Source organism: Mustela nivalis (genome assembly GCF_964662115.1).
Source record: "Mustela nivalis genome assembly, chromosome: 1".
NCBI classification, from domain to species: Eukaryota; Metazoa; Chordata; class Mammalia; order Carnivora; family Mustelidae; genus Mustela; species Mustela nivalis.
Window position 1 is genome coordinate 104,183,730 of NC_139020.1, and position 22,905 is coordinate 104,206,634.

At 40.0% G+C, this 22,905-nt stretch overlaps 1 protein-coding gene across 5 annotated transcripts in view; it reads right to left on the reverse strand.

The window, feature by feature from the left end:
• Positions 1–22,492, reverse strand: part of PARL (presenilin associated rhomboid like) — a 52,940-nt gene extending 30,448 nt beyond the window's left edge. Inside the window, exons 1-5 of one of the 5 annotated variants that reach the window (XM_082692799.1) lie at positions 22,310–22,471; positions 12,037–12,232; positions 11,224–11,364; positions 8,530–8,634; positions 8,134–8,218 (exon numbers count right to left, since the gene is read on the reverse strand). Coding sequence is in view for 2 of the 5 variants with exons in the window: in XM_082692796.1 (XP_082548922.1) it covers positions 8,586–8,634; positions 11,224–11,364; positions 12,037–12,232; positions 22,310–22,434 (511 nt within the window). In the remaining 3 variants the exon portion in view is untranslated. Of the gene's footprint in view, positions 1–8,133; positions 8,219–8,529; positions 8,635–11,223; positions 11,365–12,036; positions 12,233–22,309 lie in introns of all 5 variants that reach the window. The other 4 variants (XM_082692800.1, XM_082692796.1, XM_082692797.1 and 1 more) reach the window with 4 other exon arrangements.
• Positions 22,493–22,905: the final 413 nt, after the last annotated feature.

The window sequence follows — 22,905 nt, forward strand, 5'->3', positions numbered from 1 at the left end:
TGCACAACATTGTAAATGTACTTTATGCCACTAAATTGTACACTTAACAGCTAAAATGATAAATTTTATGTTTTGTATATTTTACCACAAAAAAATATGTAGTCACTGATAATATTAGGGAAAAAAAGGGGCAGGCAATAAATGGAATCCTCCTACAGTTCTTGGGGGAACGTAAAATGGCGTAGCGACTTTAGAAAACAATCTGGCAATTCTTCCAAGAGAAAACATGGGGAAAAGTAGATATCCACATGCAAAGGAATGAACTTGGGACTCTTACACCATATACAAAAACTAACTAAAAATGGATTGAAGACCTAAATGTGAACGCAAAATCTATAAGACTTCTAGAAGAAAACATAGGGGAAAAGCCTTGTAACACCGAACTTGGTAACAATTTCTTTGCTATGACACCAAAAGCATAGGCAACACAAGCAAAAATAGACAAATGGGACATCAAACCTAAAAACTTTTGTCCAGGGACACCTTAGTGGCTCAGCTGGTTGAGTGTCCAACTCTTGATTTTGGCTCAGGTCATGATTTTGGCTCAGGTCATGTGGGGCTCCTCACTGAACATGCAGCCTATTTGGGATTCTCTCTCCCTCTCCCTCTGTCCCTCGACTCCCCACCCACCCTGCCCCACTTTCTCTGGGAAAAAAATTAATCAAAAATCAAAAACCAAAAAGAAAAACCAAACCCACAACAAATTTTTGTCCAAAGTACACAATCAACACAGTGAAAAAGCAATCTACAGTATGAGAGAAAATATTTGCAAATCATTTACCTGATAAAGGGTTAATATCTAGAATATATTTAAAAAACAAAACAAAACTCCTACAATCAACAAAAAAGTCAAATAACCCAATTAAAATAGGCAAAAGACTGGAACATTTATCTAAAAACAGTCAATGGCCAACAGCAACAAGCGTATGAAGAGATGTGCAGCATCACTAACCATCAGAGAAATGCAAATCAGAACCACAATGTGTCACCACACACCCATTAGGATGGCTACTATAGAAAAAACAGACAAGCAAGTAACAGGTGCTGCCAAGGATGTGGAGAAATTAGAACTCTTGTTCTCGTGCGCTGCTGGTGGGACTGTAAAATGTGTAACCATAGGGTATCTGCCTGGCTCAGTCAGCAGAGTATGTGATTCTTGATGTCGGGGTTGTAAGTTCAAGCCCCATGTTAGATGTAGAGATTACTTAAAAGTAAAATCTTTAAAAATAAAAATGGTACAACTGCTATGGAAAACAGTATTGGAAATTCCTCACAAAAATAAAAATAGAGGGGTGCCTGGGTGGCTCAGTGGGTTAAAGCCTCTGCCTTCAGCTCAGGTCATGATCCCAGGGTCCTGGGATCAAGCCCCGCATCCGGCTCTCTGCTCGGCAGGGAGCCTGCTTCCTCCTCTCTCTCTGCCTGCCTCTCTGCCTACTTGTGATCTCTGTCAAATAAAATCTTTAAAAAAAAAAAATTAAAAATAGAACTACCACATAATCCAGCAATCCCACTTTTGGGTATATATCCAAAAGAACTGAAAGTAGGACCTCAGAGCTATTTGCATATCCATGTTCATAGCAGCGCTATTCACAATAGCCAAGACATAGAAGCAACTCAAATGTGTCTGTCGATGAATGAATGCATGAACAAATATGGTATATATACACAATGAAATAAATTATTTAGCCTCAAAAAGGAAGGAACTCTTATCACAAGCTACAACATGGATGAACCTTGAGGACATTATGCTAAGTGAAATAAGCCAGTCAAAAAAGGTAAGTACTGTTGGATTCCACTTAAATTTGAGGTTTACAGTCAAATTTACAGAAACAAAGTGGCATGGTGGTTACTAGAGGCTGAGGGGGAGGAGGAAAAGTAAAAAAAGACTTTCAGTTTTACAAGACAAAAAAGTTCTATGTTTCATAACAATGTAAACATACTTAACACTACTGAACTGTCAACTTAAAAATGGCTAATATGGGGGACGCCTGGGTGGCTCAGTGGGTTAAGCCACTGCCTTCGGCTCAGGTCATGATCTCAGGGTCCTGGGATCGAGTCCCGCATCGGGCTCTCTGCTCAGCAGGGAGCCTGCTTCCTCCTCTCTCTCTCTCTCTGTCTGCCTCTCTGCCTACTTGTGATCTCTCTCTGTCAAATAAATAAATAAAATCTTCAAAAAAAAAAAAAAAAGCAGCTGCCTTGGGCTCAGGTCATGATCCCAGAGTCCTGGGACCGAGTCCCACATGGGGCTCCTTGCTCGGCGGGGAGCCTGCTTCTCCCTCTGCCTCTGTCTGCCACTCTGTCTGCCTGTGTTCGCTCTCTCCCCCTCTCTCTCTCAGATAAATAAATAAAATCTTTAAAAAAAAAATGGCTAACATGGTACCTTTTACATTTTTACCACAATTTAAAAAAAAGTTAAACATGAGTACCACATGACCCAATGATTCCACTTGAGGTATATATTAGTAAAAGAAATGAAAACATGGCTACATGAAAATGTACATTAAAAAGCCCACTGCATTATCATAACAGCCAAAAAATGGAAATAACTCAAATGTCCATCAAGAGATAAGTAAACAAAACAGGATATATCCACATAATGGAATATTATCTGACCATAAAAAGAAATGAAGTACTGACACGTGCCCCAACATAGATCAACCCTGAAAACATGACACTAAGTTAATGAAGTGGACACAAAAGGCCACAAAGTTGATTCCATTTACATGAAATGTCCAGAACAGGCAAATCCATAAAGAAAGAAAACAGATAATAGGCTGCTTAGGGCTGAAGTGAGGACGGGAATGGGGAGTGACTGTTAATAGGTATGGAGTTTCTTTTTGCGATAAAGAAAATGTTCTGGGATTAGATGACAGTTGTACAATCCCATCAATTCAGGAAAAACCACTGAACTGCATACTTTTAAAAGGCAAATTTTAAGATATGTGAAGAATATCTTGATTGAAAGAAATATACCACAATTTAGAAATTACTGCTTGGTTCAGTAATCTCAGTCCATTTTCCTTAGCCCAAGGAAGGTAAGACCACCTCTTTTTCTCTTTTTCTGAAAAGGGACTCACTATCCCACCTGGAGTCCAGTAGCTAAGTACAGAATACCCTCTGCTCATGTGGTGGGGCAGCTCACCCCCTCCCACAGCTTTTCTACCTGAAGGAAACTAGACCTGGCCAGTCCAGACACTGACCAGTATATACATATATGACAACCAAAGAACTGAGCTCAAGTGGTCCCCTACCTCAGGTTCCCTGAGAACCAGGACTATAGGCACAGGATCACCCTCATACAGGGTTGGCCTCAGATAGTGACTACAATTTCTGTTCCTGGGCAGTATCAACAAAACTAGTTAAGCACTGGTCCCACAGCTTCCTGGAGTCAAGAAGAAATACAGAAAGACCATCCACCTTAAAGCCTCCAACTGGGATGCAGATAGTTAGAAAATGATAAGGACAGATGGAAAGAATGGGACAAATTCACAGTAAAGGAGATCAAGACCTTTACAAACTAACCACAGAAGGGGTTATTTCTCTGCATCTTCCCTGTAGATGAGAATATGTAACCTCCTGTGTGAGCAACTTTTAGAAATAAATGACTTAAAGGATATTTAAATTGGTATATAACTTATTTTAAGATTTCACAACACATAAAATTTTAAATGTATTTAAAATTTTAATTTTAAAATAAATTAAAATTAATTTATAATTACCCTGACCCAACAAGTCTATTTCCAGTAACTCATCCTAAAAACGTGCTTGCAAAGGGTGCAAATATCTCTCTATAACCATATTCACTCCAGTATTATTTATAGAAGACTACAACCAACCTAAATACCCATTAAGAGAAGATTTGCTACATAGTATTCATTGGTATGAACTACTACAGTGCTATCAAAAAGAATATTCTGAGCCCAGGGTGCTGGTAATTTCCATTGCTTGCTCTGGGAGCTAATTACATGGATGTGTTCAGTTTGTGAAAATTGTACATCTGACATGTGCAATATAAATATACTTCAATAAAACAGAACAGACCTACTTGTATCGATACAACGTCCTCTAAAATATTAAGAGGATCAAAAAAAATTCAGGTGCAAAGAAGCATCAATGCCTATATACAAACTCTTTGGAAGAACACATAAGTGTAACTAAAAAGGCAGTAGTTATTACGGGGAAGTCTCCAGTTACAGAGACTTTTCACTGTTCATATTCTTTAACAGGATTTTAACCTGTTACAATGCACATTTATTCATTTTACAATGACAAAGACTAACCTAAGTAGAAGAAAAGGGCTCCTTTTCATCCCTGAATGCCAGCCTGCTGTCTTGGGACAAGTCACTACCATTTGGGCTCTCAATATAAACACCCAGATACTGTGGGCTGGGAGCAGGCAATGTGGTTCACCAGAAAGGTAGTTTAATGGTGATATGCTATAGTAGAAAGTGAAAAGATATAACAAAAAGTATATTAAGAATGGAGTTTGGAATGGGCGCCTGGGTGACTCAGTAGGTTAAGCCGCTGCCTTTGGCTAGGGTCATGATCTCAGGGTCCTGGGATGGAGTCCCACATCCGGCTCTCTGCTCAGCAGGGAGCCTGCTTCCCTCTCTCTCTCTCTCTCTGCCTGCCTCTCTGTCTACCTGTGACCTCTCTCTGTCAAATAAATAAATAAAATCTTTTAAAAAAAAAAAAAAAGAATGGAGTTTGGAAAAAAAAAAAGTTTATTCCCCATCACTACTCTTTCTAGCTGTGTTAGCTCAGACAAGTTATTCAACCTCTTTGAGCCTCAGTTATCCCATCTGAACAATCAAGAATACCACTAACAGGGCTCTTACAATTAAGATCAATAATAACAGCATGTATGTAAAGTACCTACCCTAGTACTTGAACCTTAACTGGCACTCAAACATTAGTTTTTTCTTTACCCAGAAATAACTTCTGCAACCTGAGAAGTCAAGAATTTCAGGAACAATGGCAAATTAAAAGGTTAAGATTAGCTAGATCCAGTGAGCACTGTCTTACCAGAAACTTCAGGAACAGCAAAGCAGACCTTAATCCAGTAGGTACAGCTCAAAATCTTTGAAAGGTAGAAGGGTAAAGAAAATTGAAACTAGGGGCACCTGGCAGGTTCAGTTGGTAGACTATGAAACTCTTGATCTCAGGGTTGTGAGTTCAAGCCCCGCATGGAGTGTAGAGGCTACTTAAAAATAAAATCTTAAGAAATAATAAATAAAAAATAAACTTTAGAGGTTGGAGCAGAAGGAGCAAGGCCCTAGGGTGCAGTGGTGACTAACTTTGGAGCTGATGATAGATATGCACTAATAGAGAAAAATGGGGCAATGTTTTCTTAAATTTCTCTTCCCATCCCCTCCTTCATCAAATACAATATTTTGGCAGGTTCTTCTCTCTCAGTTTTACCTGAATCCCAAAATAGTAAAGTCAGCATTCTGCTGAGCTAACAGGAAAACCTTGCAGGTATGTCACAGGCATACCTGAAAGCTAGAAAGGTAAGGGAAATACTCTCCTTGGGGCTTGCCCAGGGACCTCCAGTATAGGCTTAAAACTCTTGCAGATTAAGGCAACAGAACAGGAGACTAGCTGAAGTGTAAAAGCACCAAGCATAAGTTTTAACTTGAAGAATGCTTCTGGATGTTCCCACAAATAGCAAGTGAACATATAAAAAATTTTTTTCAAAGCAATGTCAAGCTTAGGAAGATATTTCTGTGTAATAATGAAGATTAATACCAGGAAAAAAAAAAAAATCCCAAACCAACCAAAGGGGGCTGGGGGAGATCAAAGCCAGTTCCGTAGAACCTGTGAAAAAGTGATTCCCAGGGGCAGCAACTCCTCAGCCTTTAGAAATCACTTAGATAATCTTACAATAAGGATTTTGCATAACTGTTCATGTTTCTGTGGTTCAAAAGCACTTTACACTCAAGTTGCTAGTTAGATCAAAATGTCCGTCTCTCCCTACTGATATGTCCTTTGTGCCAAATAACTGATTTGACTAAGAGAAAAGCAAAAGGCTAGGGTAAAGAAATCGGATTTTCAGTGGTATCCAAATACCAACTTCTTTGAATAAGCTATTTACTGGGATGAAAAATGTTTTAAATTCTGGGTGCCTGGGTGGCTCAGTAGGTTAAGCCGCTGCCTTTGGCTCCGGTCATGATCTCGGGGTCCTGGGATCGAGTCCCACATCCGGCTCTCTGCTCAGCAAGGAGCCTGCTTCCCTCTCTCTGCCTGCCTCTCTGTCTACTTGTGATCTCTCTCTGTAAAATTAATAAACAAAATTAAAAAAAATAAATTCTGATCCCATGTTTCTTCAAATATTTAATGCCATAAAATCTTCACCATCTTCAAAGAACACTAGGTATTAACTACTTATGAGATACTTTGAAAATATCAAAATTTGGCTACCCTAAGGTTAATTTTTGTTACGTTTAAAAAACAAGCAAATAAACCAAACCTCCTGTTAATCCCAATGAAAACAGATGTGCTATTATAGTGCTATCTTTGAAGGCATCATATTTATTAAGACCTTACTGACTAATCAATTCTACAGTATGGCAATATACCTTTGAAAATCTCAATCCTTTGATTCAAGAGCCCATTCAATAATCATTTACTTAACAGATTTTAATCAAGTGCCTTTAGTGTGTGCAAGACACATACTAGTTGCTGTAACAAAATGAAAACTCTCATTGTCCTCAAGGACATTGCATGTACAAATAACATAAGGCAAGTTGTGTTATAAATGATTAAAAAGTGTGGGCCACCTGGAGGGTTCGGTTGATTAAGTGTCTGGCTCTTGATTTCAGTTCAGGTCATGATCTTGGGGTCCTGGGATCAAGCCCGAGGTCAGAGGTTGGGAAGTGGGGGTGGGAGTCTGCTTTAAGAATTTTCACTCAGCAGGAGTCTGCTCTAAGGATTTTCTCCCTTTCCCTCTGCTCCTCCCTCAACTCACACATTAGCGCTCTCTAAAACAAATAGAATCTTTTTTTAAGATTTTATTTATTTCTGTATTTGAGAGAGAGTGAGAGAATGAGAGAGCACGAGCAGGGAGAGTGGCAAAGGGAGAAGCAGGCTCTCCATGAGCAGGGAGCCAATGTGGGCCAATCCCAGGACCCTGACCTGAGATGAAGAATGATGTTTAGCCAACAGAGACATCCAGGTGCTCCTAAAATAAATAATATCTTAAAAAATAAAAAATAAATGATCACAAAGCACAGTGAGTTCAGAAAAATCAAAGCACCTCTGTTATTGGCAAGACCCCCTGACCCACTGAACTCAGGAAACTCCCAGAAGTTTCTGCCTGTCACTTTTATCTTTTAAAAACTAATGAACTGCTGTAACAGAAAAAGAAACATTTGAGGAACAACACTATGCAGATGAATCAGCAAGTGCCTGTTACCCCTGCTTCATTATAATAAAATCTTTTACCCTTCTCGATATTCATCCCAAGCCCTGATAAAAGGAGCCTGTCTACCCCTGTTTAGGGAGTCATGGATTTGGAAATTATTCCGCATGGTATCCTTATTCGTACAAATAAAGATAAGTGTGAGGCAACTCCACCTGGTGTAGTCTCTACCTATAGTTCACACAGGAACAAGCTTACTTTGGCCTGGTTACACTTCCTGCAGGAAGCAATGTCCAAACCCTAAGCCTGAAGACCAGTTCAGGTTCCAACATGGAGACAGAAAACGTAAACCTTCTAGACAAAGGAAGGAGCCCAAAGGAGGAAAGATAAGCACCTTTTCTCCTCTTAGGTAGGTAAAGAAGATTAAGAGTACCATTAAGTCTAACCATATTTAAGAAAAAGCAGTATTTTGCTATTATTTCTCTAGAAGATTTTTTCCTATCTGCACAATTGTTAGACTTTCAAATCCATTTCCCCAAATTTCTCAAATAACTAAGTCCATAAAATATTGTACAACTGTTACATTGAAGAGCCAGATTTATCTTTCTGAAAAAATTTACAAAGAACAAAAATTAAATTACCATGGTGACATGCATGGCATGCTTACATTGATTTAATAAATGAAGACTTTAAAAACAGCATGGTGCAGTAAAGAGAAAATTAGCTTTAGAATGAGACAGACCTGAGTTTTGAAACTTAGCTCTACTACTTACTAGCAGTGTGACCTCTGAAAAGTTCCTTCTCTGAAAGCCAGTTTCCTTATTGGTAAAAAGGGAGATAACTACCCGGTAAGCAACCCTGTGAGGTAGGGAGAGAATGTGTATAAAGCATTCTGCATAAAGGTGGTACTTAATCAATGTCCCCTTTAATTTCTTTAAGAGGATAAGTAATTACTCAACCTGTTTCACAAGCTAGGATTCTACAACAAAGATAGATTATTTAATCAGTAACATACTAGATCGAAATTTAAAATAAGTGACCCACTGCATCACGTACACCTTTAAGCCACAATACTTTTTATACTACTACATTAGCCTGAAGGTACAGAGACTGTCATCTAAACCACTGGTGAGCAGGGTACAAAAGCTGTCGACTGTGACATACTGTACCTTTTGGTTTGATTTCTCTTCCCTTGAATGGCTAAAACGTGTAAGCTAACACAAACCTGTCACAGTCCGCTGGCCATCACTTAGGTTATTCCACCACTTGTTAATCTAAAACAGAAGGAAAATTGCCCATCACCATATGGTAAACACTTTCAGGGTAAGAAAATGAAAAAAACAGTGAGAAAATGCTTTGCGCATAAAAAGATTTCTCACGTGCAAAAATTACCAGTACACAGACTTAACAGGTATGTGGTAAAATGGACACACATGGGCTTTAGTCTACATTCTCCACAGAGTCACTGTTTAGCTCTGTGACCTCAGACAAATTACTTCTAAACTTCAGTTTTCTGATCTATAAAATGGAGACAGTAGATTCGGAGCAATATTGTTGTGAGGAATATTAATAACAAAGCACCCAGCACACTATCAGAGAGATACAGGTATCAAGCTTACGTGATTTATTCACCAGGTCCAATCTAGTTTTAAAATTCTAACCAAAGTATTTTCTAAAACGACCTTTTAAGGTATAGTAACTTGAGGTTCAAAAAAAGAGAGAAGCCTAATCTTTCAGAGACACACACTGAAATATGCCTAGGATTTGCTTTATAGTAATCAGTGGCAGGGCAGAAAAGGAAACAAAGAGGACTAAATGAAACAAAGTTGGCCCCATGTCAATAATCACTGAAGGTGGATTACAGGCATTCATTATACTTTTTCTCTTTTTTTATATTTGTTTGAAATTTCTCCATGATTAAAGTTTTAAAATAAAGGGGCGCCTGGGTGGCTCAGTGGGTTAAAGCCTCTGCCTTCAGCTCGGGTCATGATCCTGGGGTCTTGGGATGGAGCCCCACATCGGGCTCTCTGCTCCGCCAGGAGCCTGCTTCCTCCTTTCTCTCTCTGCCTGCCTCTCTGCCTACTTGTGATCTCTGTCAAATAAATAAATAAAATCTTAAAAAAAAATAAAAAAGTTTTAAAATAAAAAATATATTCTAATTATGATATTAAACCACACTTTGGATACTAATACAGAAATATGAGGTTAAAAAAAGTTACAGACCCATATATAATCATGCCATTTTTATATTTATGATTTGTGTATGAGCTTTCAGACCTTATTCCCCACACATGTAGCAGTATGGCAGGGGTTCCCAGGGCTTTCACTTCCCATGTTATATTTAGATATTGTTTTAATTTTAACGGGCATGGATTTTATATTTTATAACCTATCATTTCACTATAAACCAATCCATCTTTGGATTTTGCTTACATCACTTTTCACCATTCTAGGGAACCATGTGAACCATCAAAACTATAACATAGGGCACCTTGGTGCCTCAGTTGTTTATACATCCAGCTCTTGGTTTCAGCTCAGGTCATGGTCTCAAGGTAGTGAAAGTGAGCTCCACACTCAGGGTAGAATCTGCTTGAGATTCTCTGACTCTCCTCTCCACCTGCCCTCCCCTGCTCAAGCACATGTATGTATTTGCACTTGTACATGCGCACACTCTCTCTCTCATTCAAGCTCTCCAAAATAAAATCTTCCAAAAAAAAAAAAAAAAAAACTTTCTAATATAGACATGCTGGAAACCTGTAGCTTTCTAAGGAATCCAGGATTATGGAACAGATCAGTGTTACTATCTTCTCAAACACGCGGTGCTGAATAAATCAGTTAGCTACTGTTACTTTCACCTGCAAATAATTATACCCATTGTCCTTCTGACACAAAGCCTACTAAAACAGCTAAGGTTCAAGCTTTCTGCATACGTCTATGAGGAAAATGAAGAATGAATACTTCTTTATACTTCGAAGAACCTTGAATTACCATTAGGAGAAAATTAAGAGGTCAGCAACCTTTTCTCAAGTGCAGACGCATGTGTCATCAAAAAAAAAGAGCAACAGGGGCGCCTGGGTGGTTCAGTGGGTTAAGCTGCTGCCTTCGGTTCAGGTCATGATCTCAGGGTCCTGGGATCGAGTCCCACATCGGACTCTCTGCTCAGCAGGGGGCCTGCTTCCCTTCCTCTCTCTGCCTGCTTCTCTGCTTACGTGTAATCTCTGTCTGTCAAATAAATAAATAAAATCTTAAAAAAAAAAGAGCAACAAAACAAACAAAAACAAACCCAAAACAAAAGTGCATGAAAACCAAATGAACCACATATTAACTTAGGGCCTCAATGCTCAGTAAGTATTGTCAAGTGAAATAAATATGTTTTATCTTAAAGGCAGTGCTGGTAAAAAATGAGTTAAGAAACTGAAAGAGGGTCACCAGCTTGCGTGTAAAATTATGGAAAGGTCTATATTTGTACCTTTTTCTTGCATCCTCATTTTCTGGGCAGTTAGAAATACTCCACAGTGGGTATTTATCAGAGGTATGTAAACATGTCACAGAGAGGCTTTTTAAAATCCACATAATATCTCTACATCTAAGGCACAGATGCTTAGTAGCCCTTAAACTTTAGTATAGCTGAGACCCCTAACACATTAATTTTTAGCAACTATCCAAAGTGATTTTTGATACGTACAATACTGCCAGATATACAAAGCGTGGATACTCACTTCAATGCAATGACTCTAAAAAAGATCAAGTTCAGTAACTTTGTATCTACTGATCTAAATGTTATCAATCACTAACACTTCACAAATAACCAGACTTCAAAACTTGCGCTCAACTAGAACAAAGAAAGCCATGTTTATCTTTACCTCCTTTCTGATGTCTCCTTCCTTTTGTGGTCTTATGCTATCCAGCCAATCAGCTTTTATACCATCAAAGTAACTCTGGACCCTGGATTTCAGTGATTCATACTGCCAAATAGCAGCTGATCCAAATGCACAGCCTGTAAACTATACAAAATTAATATATCACAAAATAAATTCAAGAGAGAAAGATCAACACAGAGTTCCAAGGACAGTATTTCATTTTCATTGCTTCTTACAAAACCAAGAGAAGGAACAGAAACATTAGGCATAGTGAAACCTTATTAGGTGAAGAGAATACTTAACTATTTATTAATTTTACTATACCCTGGGGCCTGTTTACAGCTAGAAATTTCAAATAAAATTCAAAATATCGCATGAAATGTTATCTCAAATAAGAGGCCCATAAGTTTCTTCTCCAGGGCATACATAAGTGAACCAGATTCTAACAGCAATTATTAGAGGCACCTGGGCGGCTCAATAGGTTAAGCTTCTGATTCTTGATTTCCACTCAAGTCATGATCTCAGGGTGGTGAGCTCAAGCTCTATGACTGGGTCCATGCTCAGTGTGAAGGCTGCTTAAGATTCTCTCCCTCCACACCCCCCAACTCATGCAAGTGCATTTGCGCTCTAAAAACTAAAAATAATAATAGCAATTATTAAATTCATGTTCTCCCATCATCATTTATGACCCCAGACACCACCCGTATCCTTTAAGTTCCCCTCCCCTTGTCTTTAAGCAAGCCCAAATAAGACAAACAGTATTTCACTACTATAGCAGCGGCAAGGTAGGTAACTCCTAGTTGCATAAGCACTTACCCCAACAGTAAAAAACAAGGGCTTTACAAGGGTCCTTATAGGATAGGGAGAAGGATAAAAGACTGTTTCTTCTACGGGAGGAATCAAAGCACTTCTCTTATATGCTTCACCACTTGTTCCTGTGTCTGATCTTCGAGGTTCAACCTTCCTGGGTGCTTTTCTGAATCCACATTTTTGCTGAATAAAAAAGTTAAACCTTGAAGGGGAAAATAAGAGATTAGCAACAGCTGCATTTTGCAAACATCAACCTCCATAAGCCTCACTCTTTGGCCTGCATCATCAACATCTCAGTTTATTCTCACCCTATAGCCCCAAAGAAGCCAACATGCCTACTCTGAGCTAGGATTCTAAGTCAAAACACAGAACTGTGCCCTTCCAAAAAAGGAGATGTAGACACACAAACTATGGGAACTTTAAAGGGAACCTGTTAGGGCTGTTAACTGTGTATCAATCAGAAAAATCATTTGAATGATTCCCCTATACACAGTATGCAGTCTGGTAAAAGGCTGGAGAATTCCAAGTTGTCAGTTTGAATCTGCACAAAATGGTTTTATTTTGTTTGAAGTATGGTCAATTTCCAGAACATTTAAATGTAAGTATTATCAAACATTCAAATATAAGTATCAACCTCAAGGGCACTCCAAATTCAAATAATTGCTTTCTTTTATAGAAGTACTATCATTCTAAGTCGATGGATTTTCCCTACTTCTCCCCATGTTTTTTTCACTCAGTTCTAGGGACACCCACCAAATGTTTTGTAAAGGGTTTTGTTGCTTTGAGCCCTCACAGCCATACCTTAAAACATTTGACACTACTGATCACACTTACCAGCCCTACCTAGTTCCTTTAAGATTGCATTCCCTATTCAAATTCACTTTCCTGATGACTTCTCCTCTTTTCACCTATCCCTTAGTGACAGATATCCTCATAGGCTCCAATAGTTCTTTTACATGTTCTCTATTCAAACTCAATCCATATAAATTCATGAAGAATTTTTTAACACTTCCCCTACACTGACAAAGCAGAGGCCCTTTCCTGTTTGTTCTCATCGTACTCTAAACATACCATCCTCCTAAACTCAAAGCTCCTTGAAAGCAGAAATCAGGTCTTCCAACACTTCAGTTGATTAAAAGAATAAATGTATTTCTGTGGCCAATATGACTTCTAAGTAAATGATTCAAATATATTTCTTTAGTCCTAACCTCAATCTTCTGGCCTTGTATTTCAAACTATATATTGAGTATTTCCATTCGGATATGCTCTCAATTACTTTAAAACCAATATATTCAAAAGGAAACTCCTCCTCTATAACAGCTCCATTTTCTGATTTCCTCATTCTTTCAGAGGGACAACAGTTTATCAATCACTGAGTTAAAAACCTAGATGTCATTTCAGTGTTCTCGCCTTTATTCTTTTCCATCCAATTAAAAGCCAACTCTGTCAAATAAAAACTTTTTTTTCATTCCTAGTTCCTCACTTCATGCCTGTTTAACTGCAAACATTTTACCATGTTGCATGTTGTTCCTTTATCACTTTTCCCCAAACATTCAATGGTCCCTCAAATGCCTTCTCAGAGTGTCAAAAATCTCTCCCAAATTCCAAATTCCCATTCAACTCCGCTCATGCCTTCTGACCTGGAATACTCTACTTTTTCCTAACATACCTCATTGCTTCCTATATTGCCCCATTCCAATTCACTCCCTTGCTTTAAATCCCACAATGATTCTTCATCCTCCCAGCAATGCTCAGCAATGCTACTCCCTTGGTATATCCCTTTGTTAACACTATTGTGCCCCTCCCAGGAAGCCTTCATCAACTAGGGTGGGTGTCTCCTTTATACTCGCAGAGTTCCAAAGCATCCTGCATAGACTTTTCGACTTATGTCTATTATTGCCTGTACCACAACTGGAAAATTACTTTTGTATTCACTCTTTACCACCAAGCCCAGTCCCTAATAAAGAAAAGGTCAATAATTATCTGTTAGAAAAAAGAAGGGGGTCAAGAATGACTTAGTTCTATTTTGAGTAACTGAAAGGAAGGTGGTACTATTTGCCAGGACAAGGAAGCTCAGAAACACCAAAATAGGGAACTGTAAGATAAGGCATGAAGAATTCCATCTTGGGCAGTATTTCAAATGCTTGTGGTCATGGTAGCTCTTATTTCTAGTAGCTAAAAACCAGAACTGTCAAAAGGGGAAAGGACAAACTGTGGTATATTCATACAATGGAGTACTACTCAGCAAAGAAACTACTGATCACACATTATAGAGGAAATTCAAAAACACTGTTGAGCAAAACAATGTTTCTCTTTAGGTGGTGGTTCCACAGGTATATACATTCATCAGAATCCATGGCTATGCACTTTATAGTTACAAAAATAAAGTATTGCTAGCATTTGTAGGATACCCAGGTGGTGTCTAGTAGGCATCTGGAAAAAACCAAAACTCAGAAAAATGGCATAGTGACTATTATTACTATTACTTGCCTAGTATGCTCTTTCTTCAACACTGAGTCCACTCCACAGTTTCACTTCTCAGAAGTCACATGGTGAGGATGGGTTATGGCAATAAAGTAATTTGCCTTGAGGGGCGCCTGGGTGGCTCAGTGGGTTAAGCCGCTGCCTTCGGCTCAGGTCATGATCTCAGGGTCCTGGGATCGAGTCCCGTATCGGGCTCTCTGCTCAGCAGGGAGCCTGCTTCCTCCTCTCTCTCTCTCTGCCTACCTCCTCTCTGCCTACTTGTGATCTGTCTCTGTCAAATAAATAAATAAAATCTTTAAAAAAAAAAAAAGTAATTTGCCTTGAAACTTTAATAATCCATAATTTATACTTCCAAATAAGTGCTATTTCTTTCAAGTAAATCTATTTTGAAAAGTGATGTACTTATTCAAAAAAGCCAATGTTGCTCTGAATAACTCTGAACTCCCTTCATGGCTCTCTTACTAGTATTAAGAATATCCTTTGCCAAATACAGTTAAACAGCTAATCCCAAATCTGTATTTCTTTTTCTCTTGCCTTTTTCTACAGAGGCTAGAAAGGTAAGTATCTTCACTTTTCCAGCCTCCTTTAAGGCATAGGGTGGCTATATTATAGAGTTCTGACAAAATGAGAGACAAGAATTTTTATGTACCTCTGGGAATGATTTATCTATAAAAATGGACATTTCAGCAATGTCATACCTCTGCCCCTTCTTTTTGCCTTGAATAAGGAATATAATAACTAGATTTCTTCAGGCAGTTACCCAGAATGTCAAAAGAAAGGTTAAGGGATTCAAACACTAACCTTGATAATTTTGAGCTAGGCAGACAGTAGCCACTTACCTCTACTATATTATGCTAACTATACCCCCTCACTTACTTAAACAGTAAATTTACTTATAGCCAAATGCATCACTATTAACACCTTTAATGTGGCAAATGTTAATCCTTTACAATTGGATTTAATTTTTATTTATTTTGGGGGGGATTTAATTTTTATTAAACAATTCAAGATAAAATAGAGCTGGGTTAGTAAAATAAAGTACTACCACCACTTTGGGGCCAAAAAACAAAGGTGTGACATAAAGTAACAGGAATATGTTCCCTTTACTTTTTTTTAAGATTTTATTCATTTGTCAGAGACACAGAGAGGGTGCAAGCACACAAGCAGGAGGAGCAGCAGACAGAGGGAGAGGGAGAAGCAGACTCCACACAAGTGGACCCTGGGACCATGACCCAAGCCGAAGACAGATGTTGAACCGACTGAGCACCCAGGTATCCTGAATATGTTCCCTTTAAAGATCACAATTTGTAACTAAGTGTTGTTTTCTGGCTTTTCTTTTCTTATTAGACCAAGAAATGTGAAAGATGAGATTATTTTATATTGTCAGTAGTGTAATAATAGAAGACAAGTATTCACTTGGCTCGAATAAAGATTACTTTTTCTACAGTTCATCACCTCATTTAAAATTCTGAAGTGCAATGTTTGAAAAGGAGCATAAACACACCAGCAATCTGGGAATCTAAACTTGAAGCAAAGCCAGACATTTTGCCTAGAACAGTATTTACCTTAGACATACGTGTGGGGCCAAGGACATGAAGAATATATTACACAAGTTAGCCTGGGGTTAAGGTCAGATGCAGAGTACATATATTAAGAATATATACACATATTGGGGAATTACGGTTGGACACATAGAACTTGTTTGACAGAACTAAGTACAATGTATTGGTTCACCTATACACCTATTTCTATTAACTAGCACACATTCATAAGCCACAGGGGCCGGAAAGCTAAAAACTTCATTTCGCAGGTATCCTTTTGGTCATTGTTACACTGGTTCAATACCTGAAGTCGGAATTGAGTTTAGTAAGAAAGCAAGACAATGCATTGATTTGATTTGCAAGTGAAAATAATGGTGAAGGCAGCATAGTACTTACTCTGGTCAGCAGATCCTGATTTGACAGAAACTTCCCCAGTTGTCTCATGTATTATTGCAAACCACCCTAAAACTTAACTGTCCTGATACCAATATTATTTCTCAAGACTTTATAAGTTAGCCACCCTCAACTGGGCAGTCCTTCCTGTCTCCCCTAGAGTCACTCATGCAATCTGTCATTTGGGTGCTCAACTGGAGATGGGCAGTCGAAGCTGGCTTCACTCCCACACCAAGAGCTTGGACTGGTCGTCAGTCAGCCGGAATGGCCTCTCAGTAATCAACCGGCTAGGAGTGGGAGTGGGAGTAGTATTCTAAGAGGGGAAAAAAGTAGAAGCTGCAAGGCCTCTTGAGGCCCAGATTGTGGACCTTGCACATTACTTCTGCCACTTGCTAATGATCAAAGCAAATCACAAGACCAACCCAGCTTCAGGGAACAGGGAAATCGACAACTCTGGAGGAGAGGAGCTGTGAATTATTACAACCATGTATTTTAATCTACCACATCAGTTGCAGCAGAAACAGTTATGACCATGAAAGCTTAGTCTTAGAACAGTAGTGCTCAATCCTGGTTCCTGAAGAGCAGCAGAACATGCCACTTTGCCATAAGGATTATCTTGGACTGAAGGCCAATGAGAAGCAGATACAATTAAAACTCTCTGCTCTGCCCCCATCTGCCTAAAAGCAGGATATAATTTTGTGAAGGTATACCCACTACCCTCTACCAGGAAAAACAGAATCATGAGACAATTCTAGACCCTTATGTGCTCAGAGAAGGCACCAGAAAAAATTTACTAAGTGCCCTTATATCCATTAGTTCCCTGATATATTGCCTCCTCAGTTTGCTGCCCTAGGAACGAAGTCCTTTTCCCTTCTCTTGTCATTTCTCTAAAACTTTGCTGTTCTTTCTTTAAAATGCAATGTAAGCCCAAATTCTAACCATCCTTTGTATTACTCACCAAGGAGTACTGCCATGTGTATATGCAATGGACATATTCATAAGCTGGTTTTTCTCTTGCTAATCTATCTTTTCTCAGTCTAATTTACAGAGCCAACAAACCTAAGACTGGTAGAGGGAAAACAGCTTTTGTTTCCCTATACTACATATTAGAAGTGCCTAGTGAGCTCTTAAATATTTTGTGCTATGGCTCCACTTCATAGCAATTAGAGACTCCAGAGGTGGGACAAAGGCATCAGTATTTTAAAGAGCTATCCAGGTGATTTTCATATTCACCCAGGGTTGATCTACCTCAGGTTTAGGGAAAACTTTAGTATACATACAAATCACCTGGAGATCTTGCTGATATCAGATTCTAAATCACTAAGTCTGGGGTGGGGAAAATATGAATTCTGCATTTCTAAACAAACTCACAAACTGACAAACTTCTGCTTGCAGGGTGGTTTGGGCCTGCCAGCTACGAATGGTTTTTGAATTTTTAAAGAGTGATATAAAGTAAAAGAGTATGTGACAGAGACCATATGTGGCCCTGTCATTTTCTATCTGGCCTTTCACAAAATAAGTTTGCCACTCCTGTCCTAGATAATGCCTAAAGTGCTAGTTCACAAACCACTTTTAATAGCAAGGAGCAAGAACTTAATCCCTAACAAAATTTCTACTTAAATTTGAATGGTTATTTACAGGGTAATCCTATCTACCAGGACTAACAAGTATTCAAATTTTAACAAAGAATTCGAACACAAAAGTTTCATCATAGAGGACAATAGAGAGAGTTTCCTCACCAACTCCCAGCATCCAGGTCCTTTTCCCCCCTCTCCTAATAGTACACTGGAATTTCCAGCCATTTGGCTGGGAGAGGCACACCAAGCTCCTGACTGGCTTTAGCCAATCTATAGACTCCACTCTCTGACAATTTCAAGGGATTCAAGAATGGACATGAATCCCAATCAGGCCAATCTGGTCCAGTGAATTTCAAGATTTTGTCTGTAATACTGGAAAACTTTTTCTGCTGGATGTGAACCTAGAAGTATAGAGCCCCAAGAACTTCTGACAGCCATCTTACGACAAGGAGAGCATGTTGAGAAAATAAAGCCAACGTCTGGGAAGCAGAGCCAAGCCCTGGAGAAAAATGGAATCCTGGTGACAATCTAAAACACCAAATCTTGCCTCATTAGAAGCCAGTCCTACTTCTGGACTTTTTTTTTTTTTTAAGATTTTATTTATTTGACAGAGAGAGAGAGATTACAAGCAGGCAGAGAAAAGAGGGGTAAGCAGGCTCCCCGCTGAGCAGAGAGCCCAACGCGGGGCTCAATCCCAGGACCCTGAGATCATGACCTGAGCCGAAGGCAGAGGCTTTAACCCACTGAGCCACCCAAGCGCCATGACTTCTGGACTTTTTAACTGCATAAACCAATAAATTTTCCTAATTTGCTTAGGAATTTGGTTGGAGTTGGGTTTTCAATTACTACAAAAATGCTTTTAGATGAAGTACTTCATCACACCTTATATGACAAGGTACATTCTGCCCTTATGGAGCTTTTTTTTTTTTTTTTTTTTAAAGATTTTATTTATTTATTTGACAGAGATCACAAGTAGGCAGAGAGGCGGGCAAAGAGAGAGAGGAGGAAGCAGGCTCCCCGCTGAGCAGAGAGCCCGACGCGGGACTCGATCCCAGGACCCTGAGATCATGACCTGAGCCGAAGGCAGCGGCTTAACCCACTGAGCCACCCAGGCGCCCCCCTTATGGAGCTTTTGTTCTACATTTCTTAAAATGCAAAAACATGGAAAAGCATGATAAATGTTTCTAATTCCAAATGTTTGAGACCATATTTACAAGCTTAGGCTCTTTAGCTCTACTCATTCATATTGGTGCAAAAGATGGAAAAATAAATGTCTTAGGGGCACTTGGATGGCTCCGTCGTTAAGTACCTGCTTTCAGGTCAGGTCACGATTCTGGAGTCCTGGGATCAAGCCCCGCGTAAGGTTCCCTGCTCAGCAAGCAGTCTGCTTCTCCCTCTACCCTTTACCCCGCCCCTCGCTCTCTCTCAAATAAATACATAAAAATCTAAAAAAAAAAAAACAAAACAAAAACAAAAAACCTTAATGAATCACTCACCTGAAATAAGTTCAGAAACCAAAGAGAAACAACATGATAAAATGGATGGTACAGAGAGTGGAATGGGAGGAAAGGGTCATTAGAGGTATATACCAACTCATGAAGGCAGACCTGCCTTTTAGCTCTGCTGCTTTGGTCCTTCCACCAATAACCAGTCATTTGTGAAAGCAGTCTAATGTGCTCAAAGTGGGAAGATCTCATCAATATCTGACTTACTACTAGTCATATAATTGTTATGGTTCAGTTTTTTTTTTTTTTTAAGATTTTACTAATTTATTTGACAGACAGAGATCAAGTAGGCAGAGAGGCAGGTAGAGAGGAGGAAGCAGGCTCCCCGCTGAGCAGAGAGCCCGATGAGGGGCTCTATCCCAGGACCATGACCTGAGCCAAAGGCAGAGGCTTTAACCTACTGAGCCACCCGGGCGCCCTATGGTTCAGTTTTTTAACATGGTCCCCTAACTTTTAAACAGAAAAAGTCATACCTATGTATAAATTGGCTTAATGGTGAGTGAAAACATAGTTTTGTGAATTTTTAACAGTGCAACTTAGATATATGTACAAGTCAGCACTGATGTCTATGTTTCTAAAGATTTTTATGAAGTAGAAATGGCCTGCTGTTCAAATGGAGATAACATATGTCCAAGCATACACACAATAGATTCATTCCACTTTAAAAGAAAATAAATGTATTTAGAGGAGTGGGGAATTCTACATAAACACTTGCATGACAAAATTTTCTTAAAACTCATCTGGAGTCAATAAATGGTAGATTAAACAGGGAAAATAACTGAACCACCAACTACTCTCTTAGTTTCATACAACTGAAATTATGCAGGCTTCTTTTAAGCCTAAACCATTTCTTAGAAGTGCTGCCAGAAATTTGACAATGGTAAAGTTTCTAAAGAGCCTGAGATTTTTTCCTTTGTCTGTAGAGAGACAGATAGTTAATATTTTAGTTTTTATGAAGAAAACAAATGTCACATACTGTTTTGCTTTACACCCCTTTAAAAACGTAGAAACCATTTTTAGCTGGTGGGCTGCACTGGGCCTGCCACAGTTTACAGAACTCTTATATCATTACCTATATGGCAAATTCTCAGCCATACTTCAGGCCTATCACATCGGAAACACAAGGATTGGGCCCAGAACTCTGCTTTTTTAACTCTGCTTTTTATCTCTAACTTCATTCTTCTGTATACTAATCTTAGAACCACAGGAAGTCAAAGAAGACCAAATAAAGTTACATACAAGGTAACTCATTCTTCCTATTAAGTGCTTATTTCCAGAGGTGAGCGGGTAAATACTCTATTTCAGGTTTACCTACATTCTCTTGAAACGCATATTTTTCTATGCAACCACAAAAATGTCATTTTCGAACTTTACAAATAAACAGAAAACGTAAAAAAAAAAATAGGGGCTAATTGTCAACATCACACCTTCATTTGTTTTTTGTTTTGTTTTGTTTCAAATGGTCTCCATTTTATACTGGAGGCTCTTCATTAATCAAGTTATAGTTCCTTTGCTTTCCCTTCCTAACACATATTTTTAATATTACCACACCTGTTGCTTCCTGATAGCCATATTCATTCCTCCTCCTCCCCCTCGAACCATGCAATTTTGGCTGGGATTTGGAATAAATTCTGCAATTTGGGCAGCTGAAATCTATCACTACTTCCACCTGACCTCCTCATTCTCCGTCTCCCCAGGAGTTTAAGATTAGTGCCTGAAGCTCCAAGTTAAGGTGTATGAAGTTAAGCTACAATGTATGCAAGTTTTCACAAATCCCTAATCCAATTCACCTGGGAGTGCTTGCAAGCACTACAGGTTCTTCCACTTCCCCGCACCCCCCACCCCCAACTTCTGACTTGACAGAACTAGGCTGGGACCTGGGAAATATAGTCTACAAACACTCTGGGTGATTCTTAAAATTAAGCAATGGCTCCACCATATTGGAGCCTCAGTTATTTGCCACTGGCTAGCCCCTCTGTTGAACATTCTACCTAAACTTGCTACCATCAATCAGATGGAATTTCAGGCATCTGGAACCTACTCAGAAAACCGAGAAGGCTGCAACTCTGGATTAAAGAACAGGAACAAATTTCCAGTAAAAAACACATCAAGCTCTTGGACAGCTGAGGGACTCTTTTCCTCTTCAGAACGGACTTAAAAGCAGCAAATACTGATGAAGCATACTCTTCATACAGCTTCTACTTGGGAAAACCAGTACTTTAGTTTTCTTTCCAAATCATCTGGAAACTATTCCAAGCTCTCCATTCTTCAACAGAAAAGCCTCTCTTTTGACTGTGAAGAAGGCAAATGCCCTTTGACTCCGTCTTCCCTTAGTTCTCTAAACGCTGACGAAAGTAACTTGAAGTAGAACACAGGTTTATAAAGACTGATAGAGAATCGGTTCTGCCATTGTATCATCTGTGTAACTGCTTCACTTAAAAAATGGGTCCAATACCTTCTTCGCGGGATTATGAGGCGTGGCACGCAGCCCTCAGAGACTATTTCCCCTTCCCCTCACGTCCTTCCCGATGGGATAGGGGTAGACCGCGCGGGCTCACGGAAAGCTGCGCCGGGGTCGGTCACTGGGCACCCCGGCTGGGGGCACGGTGGCACGGCGAGAAGCGAGGGCTGGCGAGGCGAGAGGGGAAAGTGGGACAGAGAGAGGAAGAGATGGGTGAGGGCAAGGCCGACCCACAGGCCTGCGTGGCCTGCGCCCCCGAGGATGCTCGGCCGAAGCTGAGGGTCCGAGGGGAAAGAAGCCCGGAGCGGCGGTCATTACCTGCGTCCGAGCAGTCGCGGCGGGGCCACGGCCGCAGTGAGCTCCTCGCAGCTGCGGCCGCCCGCCGGCTGAGCCCACGCCTGGCCACAGCCCCAGCCTCTCTGTGCCCAGCCTCGCCACGCCATCTTCCCAACCTCTGCCCCACCATGGCCCGACCTTACCAACCCCTGCCGCGGAACCACTTCCGGGGCGAGCGGGAGGGGGGGTGTGCAAAAATTTTTTAAAAGACCATAGAGCTCCAGGTGCAGTCTAGAGCGCCCCCACGCCCCGCCGAGCCGAAGCTCCACGCCCCGGAGGGTTGCGCGGGCGCCGCTGGGTGCTCCCGGCCGGGCGAGCCTGGACGCGGGGCTGGCGCGGGACAGCGCCTGGACCTCCATCCGGTTTGCGGATGAGGTTCAGAGGAAAAAGAGAAGGGAAAACTGGCATTTATTGAGTAACGCCACGTATCAGGCACTTAACCTAAGTGAGTGCCCTTTTTCTTTTCTCTTTCTTTTTTTTTTTTTTAATATATTTTTATTTGTTTATTTGACAAGAGAGAGGGAACACAAGCAGGGAGAGTGGGAGAGGGAGAAGCAGGTTTCCTGCCGAGCAGGAAG